The sequence below is a fragment of the Euleptes europaea genome, chromosome 18 (assembly GCF_029931775.1).
Source record: "Euleptes europaea isolate rEulEur1 chromosome 18, rEulEur1.hap1, whole genome shotgun sequence".
Lineage (NCBI taxonomy): Eukaryota > Metazoa > Chordata > Lepidosauria > Squamata > Sphaerodactylidae > Euleptes > Euleptes europaea.
The window spans coordinates 30,134,633-30,162,472 of record NC_079329.1 but is presented as its reverse complement, the minus strand read 5'-3'; the positions used below and the strand labels follow the sequence as shown (position 1 = coordinate 30,162,472).

The 27,840-nt window shown below is 45.5% G+C and overlaps 1 protein-coding gene across 1 annotated transcript; it reads right to left on the bottom strand.

Annotated features, from left to right (window-relative positions):
• Nucleotides 1-3,391: 3,391 nt before the first annotated feature.
• LOC130490980 (keratin, type I cytoskeletal 19-like) lies at nt 3,392-11,556 on the bottom strand. Its single transcript, XM_056864805.1, has 8 exons — nt 10,980-11,556; nt 9,340-9,422; nt 8,517-8,673; nt 8,212-8,373; nt 7,378-7,503; nt 6,075-6,301; nt 4,606-4,721; nt 3,392-3,479 (listed from the first exon to the last, which is right to left on the bottom strand). Exons 1-8 carry the CDS (start codon nt 11,478-11,480, stop codon nt 3,466-3,468), a joined length of 1,386 nt encoding a protein of 461 aa, XP_056720783.1. The 5' UTR covers nt 11,481-11,556; the 3' UTR covers nt 3,392-3,465.
• Nucleotides 11,557-27,840: the final 16,284 nt, after the last annotated feature.

Sequence of the window (27,840 nt, the reverse complement as noted above, 5' to 3'; positions counted from 1 at the left end):
TTTAGCATTTTTATGGAAGCTGACAGTATAAATGGATGTTGCCTACTAACAACATTGTAAATATGCCTAATATTTGAGAGAGCTGCAACCTGCTGTACCCTATGTGACTTTAGCACATGTATCTTAGTTTTTGCCATCTGAGAGGAAGGAAGTAATAAGCCTTAAAATCAGAAAGAACTGTGGCAGTAAAGAATAGGGTTGTGCAAAAAAAAAAAATTGGGGTAAATTTCGGGTTTGGGTTTATTGGGCCAGGTTTTTTTTTTATTGGGCCTGAAGTTTGCAATGTTTCTCTATGGAGGAGAGGGGCGAACCCTTCCGGACCCCATAAAATTGGACTCTCTGACCCAATCTTCACCAAACTTTGGGGTTTGTGCAAGGAGAGTCCCTTCAAGCTACTCTGAAAATGTGGGAACTCTACCTCCAAAAGTGCCTCCCCCAGAGCTCATTAAAAAAATTCCCACAAGGAAAAGCCTGGGGAAAGACAGAGCCAAAAAAAAGCCGAATACCTATTTGGCTGAAAAAAGCCGAATGCCTGTTCGGCTTCGGCTTTATTCCCAGGTTTTGGTATTCGGTAAAACTGAAACCAGAATAAAGCCGAAACGGCTAATTTGGAGGTTATTTTTGGTTCGGGTTTATCGATATGCACAACCCTAGTAAAGAAAAGACAGTTTTATTATTTAGACAGAAACAGCCTCATACAGTGACAATAGGAGTGGCCAGATATTTGGATGTGGCAGACACTCACTATTCATGGGGGCTCCATTCCCAGGATTACTGCTAATGGCAAAATCCATAAATACTGCAAGGCATGAGGTCTGCTGCTTTCAGTGGTACACTGGGAGACTAACCCTGCAATCCTGAAGGAAGGGACTGAATGCCCATAGGAGCTGGTGTGACCCCTATGCCAGTGTCCATGCCACTTGCGCTGTGCAAACTGGCACAGACGCTGGCGTTAGGCGACTTACACTGGTCCCTCTGGGCTGCAATGGCAGTGTGGCTCTTGGATGTGTTTCCCTAGCGTATCTCTCCACACCGATGTCCCGGGATGTGTTCCCGAGGTGTTCCTGGGGCAGAGCTACTGTTAGGCAGCTTCCTAATCCCTTTTGGCCCAGGAACGCCCCCTCACACCACAGTGTTTTGAGCCAGCTATTTTGCTGATGTAGCCTTGCTAAAGTGAATGGGGCCGTCCCCCAGAGTTTTCTTTTTAAAACATTTTCTTTTTTCCTAACTGCCTCCTCCCTTAGGAATGGATTGGCAACAGTGTGATTTCACTTCCACAAAAAACACAGAAGTGGCATTGTGCCTCTCTAGGAATTGCCAAAAATCCTTTGGTAAAACCATAGAGTTTTCAGCAATTCCTAGAGAGGACTGACATAAAATCTAGGATTTTTTGCAGAAGTGATCTCACACTCCCCGTCCAATAGCCATTTATAATTTTTTTCTCCCTCCTCCACTCTGAATGGTAGCTGGAAACAAGAGGTGAGGGCAGGAGATCCCCGGGAGACTGGCAACCCTAGCTTGGTTGCACTGTTGCCTGACAAATTGTGCAACAGTGATCATCTCATCTGCCCAGCCTGGGAAAGGCACATGGCGATACTGCAGCCAAGTGCCGGATGTGATTTCTTAAATTTTCCATTGGTGCAAATGAAAAAAGTACATGGGAAAAAATATATTCCCAGTTTTTCCATTTCCCCCCTGAACCTTCAATTCTCTGTTCGTGACAGCATGGATATCTGAATGCCAGTTTCTCAGGCCCTAGCCTGATACTCTGACACTGTTATAGTTAAGCTGCCATCAAAGAAGCAGAGTACAATCTGAGAAAAGTGCCCCAGACTCTGTATATTAGGCGTCCCCAACACAGTGCCCACTGATACTGTTCCTGGTGCCTGCCAAGTGTCTTTAGAAAGTGGGTGGGGCCAAGTGGGGATCCTGCCCAGAAGGCCTTCTGATTGGCTGTTGGAGATCTGATGGGCTGTGCTGCTTAAAATAGCATTGTTTCAGCAGCAGCTGCCTTTGGTTTTATCCTCTCCCACACCCCTTTATCCTCATGTATTTTTAAAAATAATATTAAAATAATATTAAAAATTATTGTCCCCTGCATGTGAGCTTTTTCAGCCTCCTGTGGCAGCCAATGTGTGGTTGCACCCACCACCCTGTGTCAGAATTCCAAAGATGCCCACGGGCTCAAAAGAGAAAAAAAACCCTATATTCTCATGATGGCAAGAGCCAAGAAATGCCCACTGACACCTCTGGTGTTGAAACAAACAAAAGCCTAAACATCAAGAATTGTGACCTTCCCAGTAATCCCACGCATGCAAAGGAGAGGTTCCACAGAGGACTTGATCTCCAGTACTCAAGCTTGTTTTGTTTATTAAATTAATTGTCATGGTACTTGTGTAGTCCCACATGAGTTACTGTGGGGTATAATACCATAGGGTCCACCCTCCAAAGCATCCATTATCTCCAGGGGTCACTGGGTATGTGTGTGTGTGGGGTGTAGTTGTGAATTTCCTGCATTGTGCAGGGGGTTATCCTAGATGACCCTGGTGGTCCCTTCCAACTCTGTGATTCTGGGATTCTATGATTCTTCCTTCTGAAGAGCCTTTATCCTCGCCTGTTTAAATGCTGCACCCTCAGCAGTATTAAACGGCAGCTATAGAAATCGACCATATTCTGACAGACTTTGCCCATGCAATTCAAAGAAAACTGACATATTATCTCATAAGATGATGGAATGCCCCCTCTTTAAACACCACCAAGATAAATGGATCACCCCCATATTGGAGAGAATTCCTGCTCCCATAACAAGTGACAAAAATAGTCCCCTTTTTGCTGATGGATAGAGATCCAAATATAACACTGGCCATGGCCAAATATCTCTCCATCATATTTTCCTCTAAGAAATAACTGCTCAGGACCTATGGGCCATAGCAGCAAAGAAGGAAAGGAAAGGATTCTATGATTCTATGATCTCTGTAGTCTCGAGATGATCTATAATTCCACGGGATCCCCATGTCCCATCTAGAGGCTGGCCGGGCACCCCTACTAGCAATGCAATTCTAAGCAGAGCTCCAGCTTTCTACGCCCACTGACTTTAAGTCTGGGACTCTATATAGGATCGCCCTGTCAATAACCTATGTGTTGTTCAGTTTCGGCCTTTTGAGTAAACTAGACCGAGATAACTCCCCACTATCAGACACATGATATGGTTTTTAATAACACACACACAATACTTTCTTTGTTTGCATCAGTCAGAAAAGTAGTTTTATTAAAGACCCACATTCAGGAGAGTGCCCAAGACCAGCTCCACAAAGATTTGTTAACTAACACACAGGGCAATGGTAGGAACCACCAGGTTTTCGAGAAGAAGAGAGTAATACGGTGAGCAGCCCATCAATAGATACTTGGCTTTCGTGAGTTTGGCAGGTTACAGACCGCTTGTTGTGGAGGTGCTGCTTCGGAAATCTATCTGGTGTATGCTAGTGGAAGAAAAACAGAGAACAAAACATTACCTTTGGGGAAAGGAAATAACATTGCATACTAACAGAATTCGTAACAAAGGGGATGCCAAGGAAGTGGCCTGCAGGACAACTTGGGGTAGAATGAATGAGGTGGACTTCCAAGTATGGAGCCACGAAACAATTATTTGATTTAAAAATTGGAGTTAAACTGTTAACTCTGTAACTTTTGAAATGTTTTATGGGTGTATCTTAAGGAATTAGGAGGGTGAAGGACAGAGGGAGTAAAGGACAGGTGTTTGAGGAATTCACACTAAAGGACGGGTATTACGGAAACATATATTCTTCAGAATTAATGGAATCCGATCAGACATGCAGATCAGAACCAGTAACTGGAGCTGGAATGGTTGGACACCTGTCAAGGACCATGTCTTGCAAGAGGACCTTACTGGAGATGCTAGACAGATCACCCACTCCCCAGTGGGAGAAGGACCTGAAGACAGTTGAGGAGCTATTGGGGCTTAACGGAGTGTCAGATAGTAACACCTTCCAGCTGATTGCTGGGGCTGGGGGGCTGTGTTTGAACACATGAACACATGAAGCTGCCTTATACTGAATCAGACCCTTGGTCCATCAAAGTCAGTATTGTCTACTCAGACCGGCAGTGGCTCTCCAGGGTCTCAGGCAGAGGTCTTTCACATCACCTTCTTGCCTAGTCCCTTTAATTGGAGATGCTGGGGATTAACCTGGGACCTTCTGCATGCTAAGCAGATGCTCTACCACTGAGCCACGGCCGCTCCCCAAAGGGGGTGCCACAAAGGAGGGCCCAAAAAACCAGCAGCCAAACATGGTACATATTTTTAAAAAATGAAACCAGTTGAGGGGTTTGTACAAATGGGTTAGGCATTTCCAGAGTAGAGGAAGCCTTCTGTATCACTTGATCATACAAACATTCATTCCATTGTGTTAGGAAATTGAGTCATCCATACCTCCATTCCTACCCCATTTCATAGGCCACATGCTCAGGCCAAATTTTGTTCCTCCTTAGGAACCACTTAGGCTCTTCAGCACTTGAAGGCCAAGGATATTTTAAGAAAGGGTGTGTTATACCCTCTTTCGCCTTGCAGCACCAAATTTTCTTTTTTACCTTTAATGTCAGTCACCAGTGGCTGGGAACGGCTGGGAGAGGTGGAGTAATTACGGGAGCTTCTGGGACTCCCACTTGCTTGTCTGGAAATTCCTCCGGATTTGTTACTGAGACTGCTGTTAGAGAGAGGGGCAAAGGAGGCATTGAGTGAGGTCAAAGAAGAAAGGACAATGTACAATGTTGGAAGGCAAAATAACCCAGATTTTCCCAATATGTGAAATTTCTAGAAGAAGGAATAGGTAAACTTGGGGTGCCTCCCTAACCACAAATGCCTCTTATAATGATTAGTAAGAGAAGATTTTGTAAAATGGCTACTGTTGCACTGCTTCTTCTTTTGTTGTTGTTGGTTTTTTGCTGGATTTGGGTTGTGCTTTGTGTCGTTTTGTATTATCTTACTTGTTTTTGAACAAATTTTACTGGTAAGATAACTTGAGTGCTATTTTTTAGAAGAAAGGCAGAATAGAAGTACTCAGTTAAACAATAAAACAACAAATAGATCATCACATAGCCCATCTGGGGCTGGACCAGGTCCCTCAAGTGGATTCTGAGAGCCTAGGGTTACCAACTTCAGCTCAGGAAATTCCTGGAGATTTGAGAGCAGTGCTTGAGAGGGAAGAGTTTGGGGAGAGGAGGGAGCTCTGCCAAGATGGGATGCCATCTGAAACTACCATTTCCTCCAGGGAAGTTTGGAGATCAGTTGTAATTCCAGGAGAACTCCAGTTCTTCCAAACCGGGAAGTTGGTAACCCTAGGAGAGCCTCATGGGCCATCAGTTGCAGACTGTTCATTCAGCATAGTGGCATTTTGTAGAACTGTGTTTGAGAAGGGATCAACAAGCCAACACTACAAGTCAAGATGATCACCTATAACACCCCACCCCCATTAAGCCATACAGTTCAAACCACCACATGCCACAAGCAAGAAAATGGTGCATCTCTTTTAGTACAGCCAAATTTTGCTCAAGCAAATAAGCCAAGCCCCCATGCTGCAGGAAAAGACTGATAAAATGGGAGCGATCAAACAATCAAAGCTGGCGGGTTATAGGACATTTTCTTGAGCACTTGAGCTGAAATGAATTTGCACTTAAAAATTTTCCCTGGAGAGCAACCCTCAAAAAATGTTCACTGGTTAGTTGACATTCATATCGTACATAGTTGTTAATAGTGGTGTTGTTTTGTATTATATAGCTGAGCTGAGATATTATTTATTATTTGGCAATAGATAGCATTTATGTAGAATCTGCCAGCAACAAAACCATAAAGACATGCCAAGACTCCTAAGTCACTCAAATTCTGAGGTAAAAACTCTACAGTTGAAACTGTGATAAATCGGAATTCTTTGCAAAGAACATGCAGCTCTAAGCAAAAGTTTTCCATTGAGCCTCCCAAGAGGATCTATTATTGAGGCTCAACCTCACACCACCCAACAAGGGCAGGGGGATTCTCCTACAGATCTGTAGGAACTACCTACACAATGTCCTCCTGTCCTCCCTCTAGCAGGCTGCGGTACGTCTGGATCTCCTGTTCCAGGCGACACTTCACGTCCAGAAGCTCTCTGTATTCTCGGTTCTGACACTCCATTTCTGCCCTCAGCTCCGCCAACTGCTGCTCCACGCACGAGATCTGGTTCTGTATTTCAGCCAAGTGGTTGTTGTAGCGACATTCGGTCTCGGCTAAAGAACCTTGCAGCGAGTCTCTCTGAAGAAATCAGAAAATGCGAAAGGAAAAACTGAGGAGCTGAAACAATGCTGGAAATGTATGGCCGTGTGTGTGTGTATGTGTGTGTTTAAGGAATTCTGTGTCATTGGGGCCATGATGGAAGAGGCCCCGCTCTGCTCTGTCCTCTCTTACTGATCAGCTGATCATCAAAATCTCAGTAGATGCCATGCCTAGCTTGGGGGTCCCCATCGTCATGCCCGTGGACACCATGGCAGGTATCGACCCCATTCCTCACACCCGCCAAGTGTTTTTAGTAAGTAGGTGGAGTCAGGTATTGTGGTTGCCTAACAGGGCTTCTGATCGGCCAACGGAGATCTCATTGGCTATACAGATTTAAATAATGTAATTTTGGGAGCAGCTGCCATCACAATGTTGGTTTTCTTCCCCCACTCACTCTGCTTTCTCAGTGTATTAGTTTTAAAATTACCACTCTTCTCCCCTGCACTTATGTTTCCTGGTGTGTGGCTCAGCCTTCCATGGCAGCCATTATGTGGTTGCGCCCACAGAAGTCCAAAAGTGCCCACAGAAGTCCAAAAGTGCCCACAGGCTCAAAAAGGTTGGGGACCCCTGACCGAGTGATAGCTACGTGGAATAAGGTCAATGGAAGTGAAATGGGGGGCAGCCCCTGTTTGTACAGGTCCTAGGGTTGTTAGGTCCCTCTTCACCACTGAAGGGAGGTTTTGGGGCTGAGCCTGAGGAGAGTGGGGTTTGGGGAGGGGAGGGACTTCAATGCCATAGAGTCCAATGGCCAAAGCGGCCATTTTCTCCAGATGAACTGATCGCTATCGGCTGGAGATCAGTTGTAATAGTGGGAGATCTCCAGCTAGTACCTGGAGGTTGGCAACCCTAACAGGTTCTCCTGGGCACATTGAAAATCTGTGAAGCTACACCTAATCTATAATCCTGCAGAGGTCCACAGCCTTAGAGAAGCCACTAAGAAGCCACTCTGGGCCCTTGGTACATGAGCAACAATGTTAACTGGCTCGATAATGAAAAAGATAGGAAGGAAAGATGCACAGGACCCAGGTTGTATGGGTGCAGATATGTGTGTTTACCAGGCTAAGCTGAGCCTGCAGATCTATTTCCAAGGTCTGCAGCTGGCGTTTCAGGTCAATGACTTGGTTGTTGCAATCCTCAAATTCTTTGCTGCTGTTGGTGACCTCCCGATTCACCTCCTCCATCTGTGAAAAATCAAGAAAAGCAAAATTAGGATTTTCTTCTCCCTAAGAAGTTACCAGGGGGATTATTGGATTGAGCCTATGATTACTTTGGTGTTTGCAACAGGATATAGCAACAGCATGGGGGAAGGAAGCTCTAAAATAGGGGTCTCCAACAGGTAGCTCTCAGTCGTCAGTCGCACGCCAACTGCTTTCTCTAGGCTGTGTACTTGGTCGGCAGCTAGTTTTGTGTCAAGACACTTTGAGTGGGAAGATGGTGGGCCAAACCAGTGGCTCAAGAGGAAATCACAAGAATGGAGAAAGAAAAATATTGCTCTCGTTCCTCCTCCACAGCTACAATACAAGATACGGTGAGGTAGGGTTGCCAGCTCCAGGTTGGGAAACACCTGGAGATTTGGGGGGTGGAGCCTGAGGAGGGCGGGGTTTGGGGAGGGGAGGGACTTCAATGCCATAGAGTCCAATTGCCAAAGCGGCCATTTTCTCCAGGGGAACTGATGTCAGTTGCCTAGAGATCAGTTGTAATCCCAGGAGATCTCCAGCCACCACCTGGAAGTTGGCAACCCTACAGTGGGGGGAGGGGTTAAATACCTCACCAACATGGGTCCAGATTTGGTTCAAAAGCAGCCCGTTGCTAACTTGTACCAAATCTGCATCTGTGAAATAGATCTTTTCCCCCCTTCAATATCTGACTGAATACCACAGAGAGCCTACCTTATTTTCATACCACTGCTCAACTTCTCGGCGGTTGTTATCAATCATTGTTTCATATTGGTATCTCATATCTTCCAAAATCTTCTTCAGATCTGGGCCTGGGTAAGAATTCACTTCCACACTGACATCTCTATTGGCTTGGCTCTTGAACTCCTTTATTTCCTGCAACAACAACAGCGCACCTTTGGTTAGGTTGAGTGCAACGTTTGTTTTAAACAAATGGGGATCTTTTGGGTGTTTCTTCTGTCAACAGTTCGGGGGACCCGCCTTCTCTCTGCAAGGGTCTTGTTGGGGAAGGGGCTCACCTCCTCATGGTTCTTCTTGATGCAACACAGCTCTTCCCGGAGGGATTCAAGTTGCATCTCCAGATCAGACCGGCAAAGGGTGAGTTGATCCAGGACTTGGCGTAAGCCATTGATGTCAGCTTCCACATTCTGGCTAAGAGCCAGCTCTGTCTCATACCTGCATCACAAACAAGAAAAATAAAAATGTCCCCTGTCTGAGTAGGGTTTCCAGGTCCCTCTTAGCCACTGGCAGGAGATTTTGGGGGGTGGAGCCTTCCCTTTCCCTTCCATATATCTAACTGGGGTCTAGGGCTGCCAGCCTCCAAGTAGCACCTGGAGATCTCCCGCAATTACAATTGATCTCCAGGTGACCAAGATCAGTTCTCCTAGAGAAAAAGGCTGCTTTAGAGGGTGGACTCTATGTAGGGTTGCCAACCTCCAGGTACTAGCTGGAGATCTCCTGCTATTACAACTGATCTCCAGCCAATAGAGATCAGTTCACCTGGGGAAAATGGCTGCTTTGGCAATTGGACTCTATGGCATTTAAGTTCCTCCCCTCCCCAAACCCCATTTTCCTCAGGCTCCGCCCCTGAAATCTCCAGGTATTTCCCAACCCGGAGCTGAGAACCCTAACTCTATGGCATTATTCCCTGCTGAGGTCCCTTCCCTTTCCAACCCCCCCTCCCCAGGTTCCACCACCATCCCAAATCTCCAGGTATTTCCCAACCCAAAGCTGGTAACTCTACTGGTTTTCCTTCAGGAACCCACCTTATTTATGAACTGATAAATTGGGGGCAGGGAAATGAAAAAGGAAATGAGTCTTATGTAATTTGTAACAACTCACTTCAGTCTAAAGTCATCTGCAGTCATCCGGTTATTATCAATATCCAGGACAAGCTTGCTGTTATCCACTGTGGCAGAAATTATCTGTTGGGGGGAAATAATTGGCAGGGGAAAAATAACATTTCCGTCAGCTGCTTTGTTGCCCACCTGAACACATGAAGCTGCCTTATACTGAATCAGACAATGGGTCCATCCAAGTCAGAATTGTCTACTTAGACCAGCAGTAGCTCTCCAGGGTCTCGGGCAGAGGTCTTTCGCATCACCTACTTCATAGAATCATAGAGCTGGAAAGTACCACCAGGGTCATCTAGTCCAACCCCCTGCACAATGCAGGAATTTCTACTACTTGCCTAGTCCCTTTAACTGGAGATGCTGGCAATTGAACCTGGGACCTTCTGCATGCCAAGCAGATGCTCTGCCACTGAGCCACAGCCCCTCCTTAAAGATACTGTGTGTCACATGAACCTGCCTTATACTGAATCAGACCTTTGGTCCATCAAAGTCAGAATTGTCTACTCAGACCAGCAGCAGCTCTCCAGGGTCTCAGGCTGAGGTCTTTCACATCACCTAATTGCCTAGTCCCTTTAACTGGAGATGCCGCGGTTTGAACCTGGGACCTTCTGCATGCCAAGCAGATGCTCTACCACTGAGGCACAGCCCCTCCCCACATGTGGCCACATGACTAACTGCAGTTCCTGATTTCCCCCCAGTCTCAAATTATTTAATATCTTTTCAGGGTCATCCCCAACCTAATACGGCTGTCAGCGTCCCCCCTACTTTTGCGCTGCTCTTAGCATGTGACTCTGAAGGCCGGTGTGCTCCCTGCTCAATGCAGCCATCCTCTAGCCTTGACATCTGGGCCAAAACCGCCACCTTCCCTAAATCATGTTACCAGCTTGCACCCTTATTGCTGTTACTGCTACCGCTACCACAACTCCCCCAGGCAGTGATCCTGGGGGTAAATAACCCATTCGTCCAGTGGACGAATTTTCTTTTTGCAATTACACAAGAATATTCTTCCCTCTCTTCTGTTCCAAAAATTCACACCTGGGGAAAATTTGCCATTTCAAGCCGACCATCACCAACCAATGTCTCCCCTACATACCCAAAGCACACTCAACTGACACAATCCAAACCAGAGCAAGTGGAGACACCTGCAGAGTACGATTATGATTAACTAAGCAGAATAGTGCTCCAATATTTTCATACAATGCCGAAAGGTAATTAGTAAATGTTTGAACACTCAATTCATTTTACAAATAATACATTATAGGCATTCAGATGATTAGATTAGATTAGATTAGATCATGCATATTATACCTTTTCTTTTCAGGGCATCCCAGAATTTATCTTGCTTTCTTCACTAGCTCTGTAATGATCACAACCCCAATTTACTGTGTTCTTTGTATTCAGAGAACCCAATATAGGGAGTAAGACAGACAAAGCATTCCTCTCATTTGTCTGAATCCTTTTAGGAGAAACACCCAGAGTTTCATTCCAGAGTTCAGGGGATCTGAAAAGTGCCTTGCACATAAAATAAAATAAAATGTTCTCTGATAATTAAAACAGAGCATCAAGCTCTAGTCTGTAATGTACTCATGGTTAATCTGGCCATGCATTGCAGAGGAAACATTTTCCTACCTGGTTTTTAAGGTCTTCAATTTGCTGATAGTAGCTGCTGTAATCCTTTTGGTCATAGAGGGGCCCTTGCTGCTCATACCATTCCCGGATTTTGCCCTCCAGATCCATGTTCTCCTCCTCCAGGCATCGCACCTTGTCCAGGTAAGAGGCCAAACGGTCGTTGAGGTTCTGCATGGTCATCTTCTCATCACAGGAGATCAGGGGGGCCTCGTTGCAAGCGCCAAACCCACAGCCCATGCTGCCACCGACATGCCCATAGCGAGTGCTGCCAGCACTGAACCCATAACCACCATCCATGACACCCCTGCCATTCCCTCCGAAGCCGTCAAAGCTTCTCCCAGAGAGGCTGCATCTAGGACTCCCTCTAGCAGGGGATACACCTCTGGCAGAGACTGCTGGAACAACCCTGATTCCCCCATCTCTAGCAGCAGTGCTACCATTGCTGCTTCTCCCTCTGGAGTACACCGTAGTGGTGGTGCTCTGTTTGGTGTTGAAGCTCATAGTGAAAGTTAAAAGGAAGCCCAAAGCCCAAGGGAAAGCCAAAGACGCTCAGCTTGATAAACAAAAACCACACTGCAGATGCTCGTGTCCTCTGAGATCTTTATTTATACTGCAATGTGGGTGTCTCCATGAGGATGTTTCTATGACTTCCCCATTCTCTTCCGCAGGGCTAGTTCGCCTGGCTGTCTCTGCCAAGAAAAATTGTCCCCGAGGCAAAATCGCCTCCAGGAATCTCAGGCACAGACAGGAGGCATTTCATGGTGTCAGCAGCACCTTTCCTCCGAAATAACGTCAGCAACGATGATGCGTGAATCATTAGCTCAGTCCCTCGCTGCAAAAATTTACAGCAGGGCCATTGTGAAATAACACTGCCCTAAACTACAAGGAAGGAAAGAATAATTACAGCTTATTGCAGCAAAGTATTCTTCCTCCATCATTAGTGTGATTTCATTTTGATTTCGTTTTGATTTCATATTGACTTTAATGAGCATGGGGTTTTACTTTTCACGGGGAAGACCAGAATAACTGCAGAGCTGTGAAACACTTTAATTGTGGGGGAAGGAACTGGGGAGCGTACTTAGGGCTCGTTTTTTCACTCCCAGGGAGGTTTGCCTGCCAACTTGACACAGCCAGAGGGTCGAACCCACACAGACTAGGCAAGACGAAATTCAGCTGCTGGTTCTCAAGAAGAGAGTTCAGCCAGAAGACATCCCATGAAAGGGATGTGGAAAGAGGTTCACCTGGTATTCCTGCACCTGATCCTGTAAAAGCTCCCCATAACCAAGTATTTCTGATATTACTTTTGACACAAGGACAAGTGTTCTAGCTAGCTACATAGCTAGCTAGATAGTGTTAGATAGCTGGCTAGCTAGATAGCTAAACAAGTGAGATAGATAGATGATAGATAGATAGATAGATAGATAGATAGATAGATAGATAGATAGATAGATAGATAGATAGAGATGTGTGTGTAAAGTGTCGTCAAGTCACAGGTGACGTATGGCAACCCCAGCAAGGGCTTTTCAAGGCAAGTGAGAAGCAGAGGTGGTTTGCCATTGCCCCCCTCTGCAGAGCCTTCCTTGGTGGTCTCCCTTCCAAGTACTGACTCTGCTTAGCTTCCAAGATCCAATAAGATTTGGCTACACCATGCTGCCTTCCCACCGGAGACAAAGAGAGATGACCTCACCTACCAAGGTTGATGGACTTCACCTATCAAAGTCGGGGGGAAATGTGTTTGTCAGAAACCTGGGGAGATTCATCAGGAGGGCTTTAAACTGACACCATGAGGGAAGGAGACAACCAACGTAGGGATTTCAATGAAAAAGAGCAAACCGTAGAGGCCCACCTGGGAGGACCAGGTCTAAAGGAGATGAAGGCTTCAGGGGTTTATGTACCAATGCCCAAAGCTTGGGCAGTACAAAGGAAGAGCTTGAGCTTCTAATTCAGAGGAATATGATTTAGAAGTCATTACAAAGACTTGGTGGAATGTAGTAGTGGATTGATATGAGTAGTTCAAGAAAAACAGAAAGGGTGGCAAAGGAGGCGGAGTGGCGCTGTATGTGAGGAGAGGGTTTGCTTGTCAGAAAACACTGGAGGAGGCGGGTGACAGCCCAGTGGAAAGGTATCTGGGTGAGGATAAGGGAAGGAAGGACAAACAGTAGTGGGGTTGGAGTCTTCTACAGACCGCCTGACCACGGTGAGGAGGTGAATGCTGCCCTCCTTAAACAGCTCGCCAGGGTACCCAAACCACAGGACCTGGTAGTTATGGTTTACTTCACCTTCCCTGATGTGTGCTGGGAGACAAACTCTGCTAAGAGTCCAGAGTCATGCAACTTCCTGACCTGCCTGGCATGAGTTCCTCTGTGTCCTATGAGTACTTTCCTTGCTTCTATAGTTTATGACTAAATGAAAATGTAGGCAAGGGAAAAAATCCCATCTAAACATGCAAATTGTGCAACCGGAAAAAAAGGGGGGGAATAATGCTGGTCACATTTCCAGAATCCTTTCTTGCTATTAAGTTAGGTTGCCATCCTCCAGGTACTAGCTGGCGATCTCCTGCCATTACACCTGATCTCCAGCTGACAGAGATCAGTTCACCTGGAGAAAATGGCCACTTTGGCAATTGGACTCTAAGGCATTGAAGTGCCTCCCCTCCCCAAACCACGCCCTCCTCAGGCTCCGACCCAAAAACCTCCCGCCGGTGGCAAAGAGGGACCTGGCAACCCTATATTAAGTGAATGTTTGTAGAATCATAGAATGTTGTAATTTAAGTTGTAAGTTTGCTGATTTTCCTAGATGTCTTTGCCAAATCAACACTGAGTCAATGTAGCCTTGTGAAAATATAAACAACCCTGTTTACTAAATTTCTGATTATACAAATGTCTTCTGCCCATTCTGCTGAAATGATTAGGTAGTTCAAACGAAACTTTGCAACTGCCCTGAAGGGAATGCCACGCTGAAACTACATGGTGGTGGGAAGATTTTTAGACATCATCTTCGGGCGAAAACGCACGGTCGCTTTAGCCTCCTTTATTCCCTGTTTCAGCCAGGATTCAGCCAGGATCGAACACATGCGTTTCGCTGAACGTGCGTTCGATCCTGTCTGAATCCCGGCTGAAACAGGCAATAAAGGAGGCTAAAGCGACCGTGCGTTTTCGCCCTTCAACACCTGGATTTCCTTGGAAGAAGTGGCACTTAAAAATCTGCATTCTAATTTGCATTGGAAGCTTTCCCATTCTTTGCCGGCTTTGGAATTTCAGCTGCATGTTGTGATTCCAGTTTGGGCCACAAGGTGTGAACTTCAGCGCATACATTCTGAGATGCCAGATTTTAGAAGTTCTTCCGCTTTACTGGGACTTGCTCCAAAAGTTCCATTTCTGCTCTAGTACATTTTTTCATCTATTTTTTTAAGCAGACCAAAGAATCATCCTTCCTGATGTAACTTAAATATCTAAAAGTAGATCTCAAACACCCAGGATTTGTTCTCATGGTGTATAGACAAAGTCAAACTTTTATAAATGTTGAAGAATTTCACGCTTCTGCAACCCAGTGTCGATTTGGTTGAATCTGAAGAGGAACTAGTATTGCATATTGGATAGGCTGTTGGACAAGAATATGGGAGACCTGGCTTCAAATACCCACTGTTAGCGCTCATTCCTGAACTGGGTGTGTGGTTAGACGGTGGTCGGAGGCGGAGCAACTGCCCCACCGCCAGAGTGGCTTGCAGCCAGTACAGCAATGCAAAAAAGAAATTAAAATGTATTTTTCTGAAAAACCCCTGTGGGACTGCCCATAGAGTTCCATGGGGCTACAACACAATTTTGCAGACATAGCTCACTACCTTAGGGTTGCCAATCTCCAGGTACTGCAGAAAATTGCAGAAATTGTTATGCTGTTGTAGAAAAGTAGTGATATTTAGTATTCATATCAAACTACATGTATGTAACATAAAACATATGATACATCAAATAAACCACAGAATTAATCCTTAGTATTTACACAGATATACATAAGTGAGTTCATATAAGAACAAGTGCTAGTTGCACTGAATGCAATAACAATGGTCATGTTTAAAACATTTGCCAACAAAAAATGCTATTCAGTGTCTTATGGTTCCAAGGTTCATAGGGTGTGGTTTCTTGTTACAGGGGTCCGGTTATCACTCTGTTTCGGCTAATGAGCCTTCTTCAGGGACCAATTTATGCATAATAATAAATTAAATAAACAATAAAAATAATAAGCAAGTAGGCATAAATTATGAAGAAGTTTGCTTATATAGGAAATAAGACATTGCTATATCATTATTATACTTACACGCCTGCAAAATGGTGCATTTTGGGGCTGAAAGGGGTTAGGAGCTCCTCCCCCAGGAATGCCTTCTAGGACATCAGCATGAGCACGCATGCCCACAGTGATGCTGGTTTCTGTATGTTTTATTAGGCATTGGAAGGTTTTTTGGGGGGGGCTCTTTCTTCTGTGGAGAGGAAGACACTATTAGCAGTAATTAGCCTTTGGGGTGGCTCTTAATGTTCTCCGTGAAGCCCCCTTTAGGAATGCTTGTGTAGTGGTAGAAAGTGCCATCCGGTTGCAGCCGACTTATGACAATCCCGTAGGGTTTCCAAGGAAAGAGACATTCAGAGGTGGTTTGCCGTTGCCTACCTCCGCGTGGGCTGAGAGAGTTCTGAGAGAACTGTGACTGGACCAAGGTCACCCAGCAGGCTTTGTGTGGAGGAGTGGGGAATCGAACCCGGTTCTCCCTCTCTTAACTCACTACACCAGTCTGGTTCTCATGCTTGTGCAGAGCTTTCTTATTGTAAAGGAGGCATTATCATGTGGCATTAAGATAAGACACGGAACAGTGTGGGCAGAATTAAACAGTTTGCTCTTCTGCACTTCCTGTTTAGTGCTGAGACTGAAGAATGCTCGGAATCTTGATCATGTATAAGACTGCTTCGCTCTTGATTTTCAAACATGAAAATACCTCTCTTTCTTTATTATAATGTCTGGAGAAGATTGGGTGTGCAGGAAAATTGGATGAGCCTTTTAGTAGTACATTTCCCACAGGTCTGCATAATCATGTCTCCCCGGTGTAACATGTTGTGGAAATGTGTGCACCTGTGTCTTTATGAACATATGAAGCTGCCTTATACTGAATCAGACCCTTGGTCCATCAAAGTCAGTATTGTCTACTCAAACTGGCAGTGGCTCTCCAGGGTCTCAGGCTGAGGTCTTTCACATCATCTGCTGGCCTAGTCCCTTTAACTGGAGATGCTGGGGATTGAACCTGTGACCTTCTGCATGCCAAGCAAATGCTCTACCACTGAGCCACAGCCCCTCCCCTAATATATAATATGTCCAGTGGAACATAGGTCAAGTGCCTCAGCCCACAAGATCTTTGTGGGTAGCCTTTCATTTTGTTGTATGCAGGAAAGGCATACTTTCAGGTGGATCTGGCCCCCATCCAGTTCCAGTACGGCACAGGCAACAGGATACATTCCCAAAGGTGCAACCTGAGAAACCACAGTCTGGCGTCAGAGAGAAGGACTCCCAAGCCAGCAGGCTCGACTTCTTGATGGATCTGAAACTTAAGTTCTTCGTTTTATAAGTAGGGCTGCCAGGTCCCTGCCACCGGTGGGAGGTTTTGGGGGCGGAGCCTGAGGAGGGTGGGGTTTGGGGAGGGGAGGGACTGCAATGCCATAGAGTCCAATTGCCAAAAGCTGCCAATTTCTCCAGAGGAACTGATCTCTATCGGCTGGAGATCAGGTGTAACAGCAGGAGATCTCCAGCTAATACCTGGAGGTTGTCAACCCTATTTTATAAGAGTCCAACCAGTCGACCCAGGGTGGTGTTTATGGGTTTAATACTAAAACTCTTAGGCCATTTATGCAGGGCTGTTTCCCTGCAGTCACCCTCACCGACTGCTCCGGTGCTTTGTTTTGATTATGCATACCTTTCCTGGCCGTCAGAGGTCTGCATGTTTTGCCTGCATTTTCCAGATTCTCGCTAAAACGCAAGCAAAGCGCGCGGAAACACATGGGGAGAGCGAGGTGACCTCTGACAGCCAGGAAAGGCGTGCATAATCAAAAGGAAGCACCGGCTCAGTCGGCGGGGGTGACTGCAAGGGAAACAGCCCTGCATAAGTGGCCTTAGACAAGGTCTTGAGGGATTTCGCTTCCCGTTTCAAGGGTTGGCTAGCTGCCGCACCAAAACGGTTTGGGGGCTTGCACGTGGTCCAAAGGAGAAAGAACCGGTCAAGCAGGGAACAGAAACTCTGCTCTGTAGACAGTTCCTCCAAGCTGTCATTGCTCATCCCTCCCCTCAGGAAAGCACTCAGTTCGTTCCCCGTGTACAAACTCAGCAAAGATCAGCCATCACTAAAAATGAAATTATGGATGGAAAGGTCCTCTGGGCAAGGAGGGGAGACTCTGAGAACTATAATTGGTACAGAGGAGTGGCTGTGAGGGAGGACAGATGTTAACATAGTGCCTTTTATTGCTTCCCTGATGGAGCTGCCTAATGAACTGTTTGCAGTAAACTTTGTCTCCTGTGCGACATTCCAGTCTTTTACTCTTAGGCCTTTGTAGGCTTCAACTGCTCCAGAGGGCTGAGATCCACCTTTAAGCCTAGCCGGAAAGCTCAGGCTTTCTTGTAATATTTAACTGTGCAGGTGGTCCTCTCTCTCTCTCTCTCCCTCCCCCCCCCAACCAGTTTTTCCACTGGTGAAAAAAGGAGGGAGGATCTTCTTTGACCACCCATAAAAGTTATGCTGGCCGTCACGGGACCTGCATGGACATAATCCGTGTGAGGCAGGCTCTATAGTAAAGATGGCAATTGGGTGAGACTGCATGGGGAAAAACACCTGGCTGGATCCAGCTTAGGGTTGCCAGGTCCCTCTTCGCCACCGGCGGGAGATTTTTGGAGTGGAGCCTGAGGAGGGTGTGGTTTGGGGAGGGGAGGGACTTCATTGCCATAGAGTCCAATTGCCAAAGCGGCCATTTTCTCCAGGTGAACTGATCTCTATCAACTGGAGAGCAATTGTAATAGCAGGAGACCTCCAGCTACTACCTGGAGGTTGGAAACCCTAATCCAGCCCCATAGTTTCACTTTTCTCTTCCTTTCCTTTCCAAATAATCTTTTTCTCTATCCCTAGTTTTCCTTTTTTGCGGTCTCCTTTCTCAATTTTTTCCCCATCTTTCGCACTGCACATCTCTTTCTCGTCTCCATCCTCTCCATCAATCGGTCATTTTGCTTCTGTCCCCCTTGGGTTTTTTTTTCACTCTGGGCTTTTATGCGTGGCTGTTTCCCTCTGACAGCTTTGGGTCTTTGCGTTGACTATGCGTGCCATTTCCGACCATCAGTGGTCGCCTCGCTCTCCCCCTGCATTTCCCCGCATTTTCAGGGACCTGTTTTATCTCGAGTTTGAAAACACGGCCAAAGGATTTGGGAGAAACAGGTTCAAATCCTTTCTCTGCCATGAAGCTCACTGGTGATCTTAGGCAAGAAACTCTCTTTTAGCTTAGGTTGCATCCACATGGAGATGATTGTCTGTTGTGGGTTCAGTGCTGCTGTGCACACAGAGGCATTTGCAGTGCAAGGGGGTGGCTGCAGTATAACTAATGTATTTATTTATGTTTATTTAGGGTATTTCTGTGCCAGCGTGGTGTAGATGTTAAGAGCAGTGCACTCTAATCTGGAGAACCGGGTTCTATTCCCCACATGAGTGAGGGACTGTACTCCGGAGAACTGGGTTTGTTTCCCCACTCTTCCACATGAAGCGTGCTGGGTCGGGTTGTAAACCTCCAGGTACTAGCTGGAGATCTCCTGCTACTATTGGATGCAAAAGCCAGACCCCGTTCAATGGCACAGACCTACCAAGAACAGGGACGACTCAGGTTATTTTTTTAGAAGCAAGAGGTAATGTATTATGCCAGCAGGAAGAGTCTGTCTCGTGACAGCCAATACTACTCTTCAAAGATATCATGCAACACATGGGAGTATTTATACATTTTTGAGTTCTTTGTTTAACTTTTGCTCTTTGCGCATGCCTCATGATCTCACCTGGGTGTTTCTACGCATGCCCCATGATGTCACCTTACCAATTAGCTTAATTGGTGCAACTCTTTGGCCTTTTCTCTACCATATCTCCATTTCCATGCCAACCTTCTATACGTTTGAACCTGGCTAGATACCCATGTTAGCTCATCCTGTTTTAGATATGTGAGGCCTACTCTCAATTTGGCATGCCTTTTCCCAATTAAGCTGTTATCTTGGCCTGCCTTTACCGTATGTTCTAATCCTTGGAGTGATTTCTAAACTTCTGTATTATCTAGTGAACTTTTGCACTCTTGCTGAGTTCTACTTCGAGGAGAGTCAGATCCCTCCTGGCCTAGACATTTAAAGCTTATACATACATCCCTTTTAGTGCTTCCGTGAAGTGTTTTTTCATATATTTTTAACATACTTCAGTGAAATGGTACTATTATACGGTGATATCTTTAATAATATGTGTGCTCATAAAATCTGAATAACGTATCTTCCCTATAAACTAAGATTTCAGCTTGTGTGCTCATAGCATGTCTTTCCTAGAATTTTAGCTTGTGCTTACTAGACTCATAACTGTTGTAATACGCAGTGTAAGCCAAACAAATTGAGATTTTACACTTCCTTCACTACTACAACTGATCTCCAGCCGATAGAGATCAGTTCACCTGGAGAAAATGGCCGCTTTGGCAATTGGACTCTATGGCATTGAAATCCCTCCCCTCCCCAAGCCCCGCCCTCCTCAGGCTCTGCCCCCAAATCTCCCACTGGTGGCAAGGAGGGGCCTGGCAATCCTAGCTCCAGGTTGAGAAATACTTGGAGATATTGGGGGTGGAGCCTGAGGAGGACGGTGTTTGAGGAGGGGACAGACTTCAATGCCATAGAGTCCACTTTCCACAGCAGCCATTTTCTCTAGATAGGGTTTCCAACTGCCAGGTAGTAGCAGGAGATCTCCTGCTAATTCAACTGATCTCCAGCCGATAGATATCAGATCACCTGGAGAAAAATGGCTGCTTTGGAAATTGAACTCTATGGCATTTAAGTCCCTCCCCTCCTCAGGCTCCACCCCAAAAATCTCCCGCCGGTGGCGAAGAGGGACCTGGCAACCCTATCTCTAGGTGAACTGATCTCTGTCGCCTGGAGATCTGATGCAATAGTGGGAGATCTCCAGCCACCACCTGGAGGTTGGCAACCCAAGCCTTTTGTCTTGCAAGATTTCTGACTGGCCACTGGAGACTTGAGCGGCCTTGAAGAGGGTGGGGTTTGGGGAGGGGAGGGACTTCAATGCCATAGAGTTCAATTGTCAAAGCAGCCATTTTCCTCCAGGTGATCTGATCTCTATCGGCTGGAGATCAGTTGAATTAGCAGGAGATCTCCTGCTACTACCTGGCAGTTTAGCAAAAAATAGACTCTGCTGTACAAATGTTAATTACAGTCACAACTTAATATAGATGCAAATTCTTTGTTACAAAAATTGTCAACACACCCATATAAACTATACAATCCACCAACTAGTGTATAGGGTCTGAAGAGGAACTGAAGAAGAAAGAAACGGCCGTCTTCCTCTTCTACCTGGCATCTGAAACAAGAATTCATATATGATTAGTCTTTTATAGACAATATTGTTAAGTAGAGTAAAAACAAATAATTTATTATACTTATCTGATATAAGAAGGATCTTGTACCTTTTTGATACTTGGTATGTATACACTAGTTGGTGGATAGTATAGTTTATATGGGTGTGTTGACAATTTTTGCATCCATATTAAGTTGTGACTGTATTTTTTGGGTTGTAGCTACCTGGCAGTTGGCAACCCTAACCGGAAGTGACGTGCGCGGTTTGTATGTGCACTTGCACGCTTGCCAGCCAACCCTCAGGTGGTCGGCGGGGAGAGGGGTAAATTGCCGGGGGGTTGCCTGCCACCAGCAGGCACCTGGCAACCCTACATGGCAGCCTTTTTGCAGCAGCCATTTTGTGACTGTGCCCACCATGTTGTGTTGGAATTCCAAATGGGCCCACAGGATCAAAAAGGCTGGAGACCCCTGGCTTAGAGTGTCAGCATCCATCCCCAACCAATTCATGTGAGGGAATCTGGTTCCTGCAGTCTACCAGGGTTCTCAAGTGGCCAATATCAACTTCCAGAATGAGCGTGTGACGTTTGCATCTCAAAATTCACATTGTAAAATTTAAAATTTGTTTGTAGTGCAAATACACCTCTAGATGTCAGCATGGGAAGAGTCCTGACAGTTTTAGGAAAGCCCTAGTTTTACCTGACTCCACTAGTGAATAGACAACCACTTGCTATGAGAGGATAGCTTTGACATAGTTCTTATGGTTGCTTTAACTAGCCAGGATGGCCTGGTCTCCAAAGTTCATTGTGCTAAAACTCCAGGGGAATTGTTCCTTTCCCCTAAAGCATATTGCTTAATTTGCTTGCAGAAGCCATCTGAAGATGTTGGCTTCTTTTATGTAGAACATCGTCCCTCTGCTACAGGTAAATCATCATCATTCCTTTATTGGCATACAAACGCAATTCAAAAGGTTACCAAAGGAATGAAAATGTTAAAAGGTGCCCTTTAGAATATGGTTAAAAGGCGGTTACATTGAGAAATACAATTTGTTGATGCTGCCATCTAATTAGTTGTTTGGCAGGCTTTTAAAACAAATTTTAAAAACTGTGCCACTGTCTCCTATATTTGGGGCAAACGATTGTTCAATAAATAGAGAACATTAAAAGAATCTGAGACAGTCTATGTACCAACAGGGGACTTAGTAGATCATTGAGAGATTCTATGTAGAAACTGCAATAAAAAACATGAGCAGCTGTTTCCATACAATTATTGTCACAAGGGCAGAATCTGTCAAACCGAGGAATTTTCTGAAATCTGCCTTCAAGTAGCACAGTTGGCAAAACATTGAATCTGGCCAGAGAGATAGCTCTACATCGAGATGGATCACACAGGTGAGATAAGTGTGGAGAGGGCTGTTAAATGTCAAAGGGTACCCCCTAAATTAAATGGGGAGCATGTTTTATTAGCAGCACTATTTAGATCTTGAAGTCCTATGTCTAATATTCTGCGTTTTATCCTTTGGAAAGTTTCTTCCTGCTACAGGTAAATTGTGATTTGTTGTTTTTGTTTGTTTGTCTGTTTTTGTCTATAGATTGATGAGTGGATGCTGTCGTATCCAAAGGGCAAGGGGCCGGCCAGACACCTTTCAATCCACTAAAATGTATGAGTCTATGACCAGACTTGCAGTCTGATATGGTTCAGGCAACGAATAGCATTGCCCCTTCACAGAGTGAGGAAGTCTTTTCTCTCTCTCTGGCCTCCGTCTGCTCTGATTATGCGCATCTGCCTCCAACTGCCTTTTTGGGTAGGTTATGCTTCAACAGTCCTTGTTAGCCAAGCTGTCTCTCATTCTCATTACTCCCCATCTGATAGAAATAGATTGTCAAATGTTTATTAAAATATGTATGTTTATGATAATATGTATATTGCGTTGATTTGATTTCACTAGTAGCCTGTGGCTTGGCTCATTTTCTTGAGTGATCTGCTTCTGCTTATTTAAGACCTCTGCCAAGGAGTCACTGATAGGCCTTTTATGCACAGGTTGTTTCCATCAGGATCAACCCCCCACTCCCCCCATCTACTTCAGGACTTGGTTTTCATTATGCATGTCTTTTCCGACCTTTAGAAGTCACTTTGCTCTCTCCACTCATTTTCCCCATGTTTTCTGGATGCTGTTTCTGGAAGCATCCAGAAAATGCAGGGGAAATGCGGGGAAAGAGTGAAGTGACCTCTAAAGGTCGGAAAAGACGTGCATAATGAAACCAAAGCGCCGAAGTAGTCGGGGGGGGGGGGGGTGATTGCCATAGAAGCAACCCATGCATAAACGGCCAGAGTCTTCAAGACTCGATCCAACCACAAGACTACCTATTTCTGTAACAAGCATTTCCTAGAATATCTTCTAAATGCTTACTTGCTTTATAATACTCTGTCTGCCTGGGTGTTATATATGTGGCTTGCAGACAGTAATCTGTTACTGGGCTCACCTCTTTTAGTTGTCCATTCTGTGTGCACTCTTTCTATCTTTGTACCTGTGACAAAGTTGAAGTCTGGACTGTGCTACGTAAATCTGTGGTCTGACTAGGGTTGCCAACTTCCAGGTACTACCAGAACAACAAGGCTCTGTGCTGTGTAGTATAAGAAAAACAACAACAGCACAATTTACAATGCAATTATATATATTAGGTGCAAAAGGTGTAAAGTGAATACATAAACAACAGACAATACACAAAATATACAAAGAACAAGGGGATTAACTTAATCAAGGTAAGTACTAAACGCTGTTGTTATTAATAATCTGTCAATTTTCTTTTACAGAATGCAAGCTTCCAGGTAAGTACATCTGTATGGTTGCCAACCTCCAGGTACTAGCTGGAGATCTCCTGCTATTACAACTGATCTCCAGCCGAAAGATCACCTGGAGAAAATGGCTGCTTTGGCAATTGGACTCTATGGCATTGAGTCCAATTGCCATAAATGGGAGCTCTTTGTAGACACTAAGGTGATGCCACCTGGGTTCTTCTGAAGCACCTCCCAATCCAGTGAGGTTACAGTTGCCAACTTCCAGGTACTAGCTGGAGATCTCCCGCTATTACAACTGATCTCTAGCTGACAGAGATCAGTTCACCTGGAGAAAATGGCCACTTTGGCAATTGGACTCTATGGCATTGAATTCCCTCCCCTCCCCAAACCACGCCCTCCTCAGGCTCCACCCCAAAAACTTCCCGCTGGTGGTGAAGTGGAACCTGGCAACCCTAGGTAGGGCTGCCAACCTACCTCAGCAGGGTATAATGCCATAGAGTCCATCCTCCAAAGCAGGCATTTTCTTCAGGGGACCTGATCTTGGTCATCTGGAGATCAATCGCAATAGCAGGAGATTTCCAGAGGTGCCATCTGGAAGTTGGAACCCCTACAACTGCCTGACATATTCCAGGTTGCACTCTCAATACATGTGGGCTAAATGCAAAGCCCAATAGGCCTGGCTAGCATTCAAATACAGCCACTATGCCTCCTGGAACATGCCCCAGAATCCTTTGCATCATGTAGGGATTCTCTGGCTTAAATGCAGAGGTTCTCTGATGTGGCATGTCACACAGACACAGAATATTTCCGCTGCTAACCTGAGAAGCGGTGGTGGGGAACAGGGGTCAATTCCAGGAGGTCTCTTGCTAAAACAGAAGATCTGCCCCCCTACACTAATTTAAACAAGCTGTTTCTAAGCAGAGATTGAGATCTCTTCTTCTCTTGTTTATGCTACCTTCCAGTTTTCTTCTCTGCACATCTGTTAGCCCAAAAACATCTCTATACATCGACTTACAAAAAGATGACCCTGGTTTCTACTAATAAGCCCATATCTTCCTCCCAGCTCTGCTGCTGGCCTCTTACCACTTCCACCTCCTACACCAGTGATCCCCAGTGTGGTGCCCAGAGGTGCCGTAGTGCATACCAATATGTTTACTGGTGGTAGGGTTGCCAACGTCCAGGTACTAGCTGTAGATCTTCTGCTAGTACAACTGATCTCCAGCCAATAGAGATCAGTTCACCTGGAAAAAAGGGCTGCTTTGGCAATTGGATTCTATGGCATTGAAGTCCCTCCCCTCCCCAACCCCGCCCTCCTCAGGCTCCGCCCCAAAAACCTCCCGCTGGTGGCGAAGAGGGACCTGGCAACCCTACCTGGTGATCACTTGTTTCTTACCCTAAGGAAAGACTCAGCGTGGTGCAGTGGTCAAGAGTGGTGGACTCTAATCTGGAGAACCGCGTTTGTCTCCCCACTCCTCCACACAAAGCCTGCTGGGTTACCTTGGGCCAGTCACAGTTCTCTCTGAACTCTCTTGGCTCCAACTACCTTACAAGGTATCTGTTGTGGGGATAGGAAGGGAAAGTAATTGTAAGCCACTTTGAGACTCCTCAAAGGTAAAGAAAAGCAGGGTATAAAATTCTACTGTTCTTCTATCTATCCGTCTGTCTGTCTGTCCACTTCCACCTCACCTAGGGTGGCCAGCTCCGGGTTGGGAAATACCTGGAGATTTTGGGGGCAGAGCATAAGGAGGGTGGGGTTTGGGGAGGGGAGGGATTTCAATGCCATAGAGTCCAATTGCCAAAGTGGCCGTTTTCTCCAGGTGAACTGATCTCTGTCAGCTAGAGATCAGTTGTAATAGCGGGAGCTCTCCAGCTAGTACCTGGAAGTTGGCAACTGTAACCTCCCTGGATTGGGAGGTGCTTCAGAAGAACCCAGGTGGCATCACCTTAGTGTCTACAAAGAGCTCCCATTTAGAAACAGTAGTTTCCATCATTAGAGGATGCTTGACTTGGAACCTCCCAATATTTTGTGAATGGCCTAAGCCCCAGTGGCAGCCATTTCGAGTCTAGCTGCGCCCTCCCCTCACAGCAGACCTTTTTTTGGTGGCACCTGCTACCTGTTTTCAGAATTCCAGAACCACCCACAAGCTGAATGCGGCTGAGAACTCCTTCTGTCTACCTTCATTTTGATTTGATCCCTTTTCTGGTACCCAAGACGTTTGTCACAAAATAGTACCGTATGTCTTGGGAAGTTCTTCCGTCCATATAGAGGGGTGTGTCACCCCGTGAAGTGCTAGGCTTTCAGGATACGTGGCTTCGTTGCTATTTGTGTAAAGCTTGTTCAACATCATTTTTATCTTGTTGCCTGTCGCAATTAGCTTGCGGGATTTGCATAACGCCTTGCAGGCATTCTGTGATGAATACTTTTTCCATGTGTTTGATGTTTTAGGCAGCTAATCACATGGAAGTAATTAGCATAGGAAAATAATGAATGCGGGTGTTTAATGTGTGTATGAGAGGGAGAGAGACATTGAATTTCAAATCCACATTTAAATGCTTCATTAATTCCTGTATTCATTACAGTACAGCTACCACCTAGAAAATGTTAGGGCTGCAATTTTTTAATGATGGTATTGTCTCATCACAGTAATAAATATTTCATTGTGAGATCTTTGCCACCAAAGTGTCGTATCATTTTTGGATCTCACAGGCAAATTAATTTTTGACCTGCCATATGGGCAAAATTGGTGCTGGATATGCCTTGTGCATGGATGTGAGACAGATGCAGAAATTTTTTACAGGTTTCCAGTGTAAAGGTAAATACGGTCTACACAAGGAATTTGTCTTCATGTATTCTGGTTCATATGTAAGACACCAATCCTCGTCCCTGCCCATTGGGCCTTCCATAGTTTCACTGGGTGCAAGGCTTGTCTCGTGCTCCCCTGCTCCACACCCCAAGGGCGGCCTCTACATCATCACCCCCATCATAATGATTATTGTCTCATAAATTCAGCAGATGGGAACTAGCCTCGCCTGTGACAGTTTTATAAGGTTGTCTTGCAGGGGGACTTCACCCAAAGTGTCGGGCGATGCAACCTGATGTTGTGCAATACGTATTAAATGTGGCATCTCGTACATCAGCTATCACCTTCATGTTGTCAGACCTTTGGGACTCAGTTGCAACCAGCAAAGCCTTTATTAGACATAAATGGGTTAGTAAACCAACTGCGGGACAGAAATACTTGACAAGGGTGTTTGCGTTAGCTAAAAGCAAAAAACTTGCCAGGAGCAAAGGAGGAAGACACCTGAGCAGCCTTATGACAGGATGTTACATCACTGCCTATTGGACATTCAGGTGAGGGCTAAAATTAGGAGCAAACGGTCAAGTCCATTCTTCCCATTTTCCCTGAGTAGCTTCCAATAGCTGTGAACCAGAAAAATCTTTGAGTGCTTTGATCAGATGGCTGCTTTTCTGTAGCAGTACTCTATACTCTCCTGCATTATTCTGTTGAGAGAGAAGGGGAAAAAAACAAGAATTACTCAAATGAAAGGGAAACTTTTCAAACTCCAGAAACTCAGGGGCAAACTGCATGATATATTTTTTAGCAAGTCAGGGTGCTTTCACACATACTGAATAATGCATTTTCAATCCACTTTCAATGCACTTTGCAGCTGGATTTTACTGTGTGAAATGGCAAACTCCACTTGCGAACTATCATGAAAGATCAGTGGGCTTCCTAGAGGCCCCTGATTGGCCACTGTGTGAACAGACGGCTGGACTTGATGGACCTTGGACTGATTCAGCATGGCCTTTCTTACGTTCTTATGATTGAAAGCGCATTATTCAGTATGTGTGAAAGCGCCCCAGGTCAGGGAAACCTGGTAACCTAGGAAACCCAGACTAAACTTGCCCAAAAATATTGTCTAGTTTGACCCACAGTGCAGCATGAATTGATACTCCAGAAGCTATTTTAGGGTTGCAGTCTAGAATCTAGAACAGAGTAAGAGGTCAGCATGACAAGGCTTTTCCCAGTGCCTCTCCTGTCCAGACTGATCTCCTGTTTCCCACCAGGAGGAGCTCTGGGAGGCAGCAGAAGAGGCACATCCCCAAATACCTACTTCTGCCTCCCAGTGCCTCAATAGGAAGTCATGATCTGTATCAAAGGCTGCAGATGGTTCCAGGAGGAGCAACAAAGAAGCATGACCTTTGTCTACATTCAGGTGGAGGTCATCAACTAAAACCATCAAAGTCATCCCTGTCCCAAAGCCTGGCCTGAAACCAGACTGAAAAAGGTCAAGAGACCGTGAGTTTCATTCTATGAACACCTCTATTTTTAGAAACTCTGTACAGCAAATATCTGTCTGAATCTTCCAGTGGGGCGGAGTAATGACAAAGCTTGTTCCTTTATAACATAATGTGTATATCACCTGATATGTTCTTAGACAGGCATGA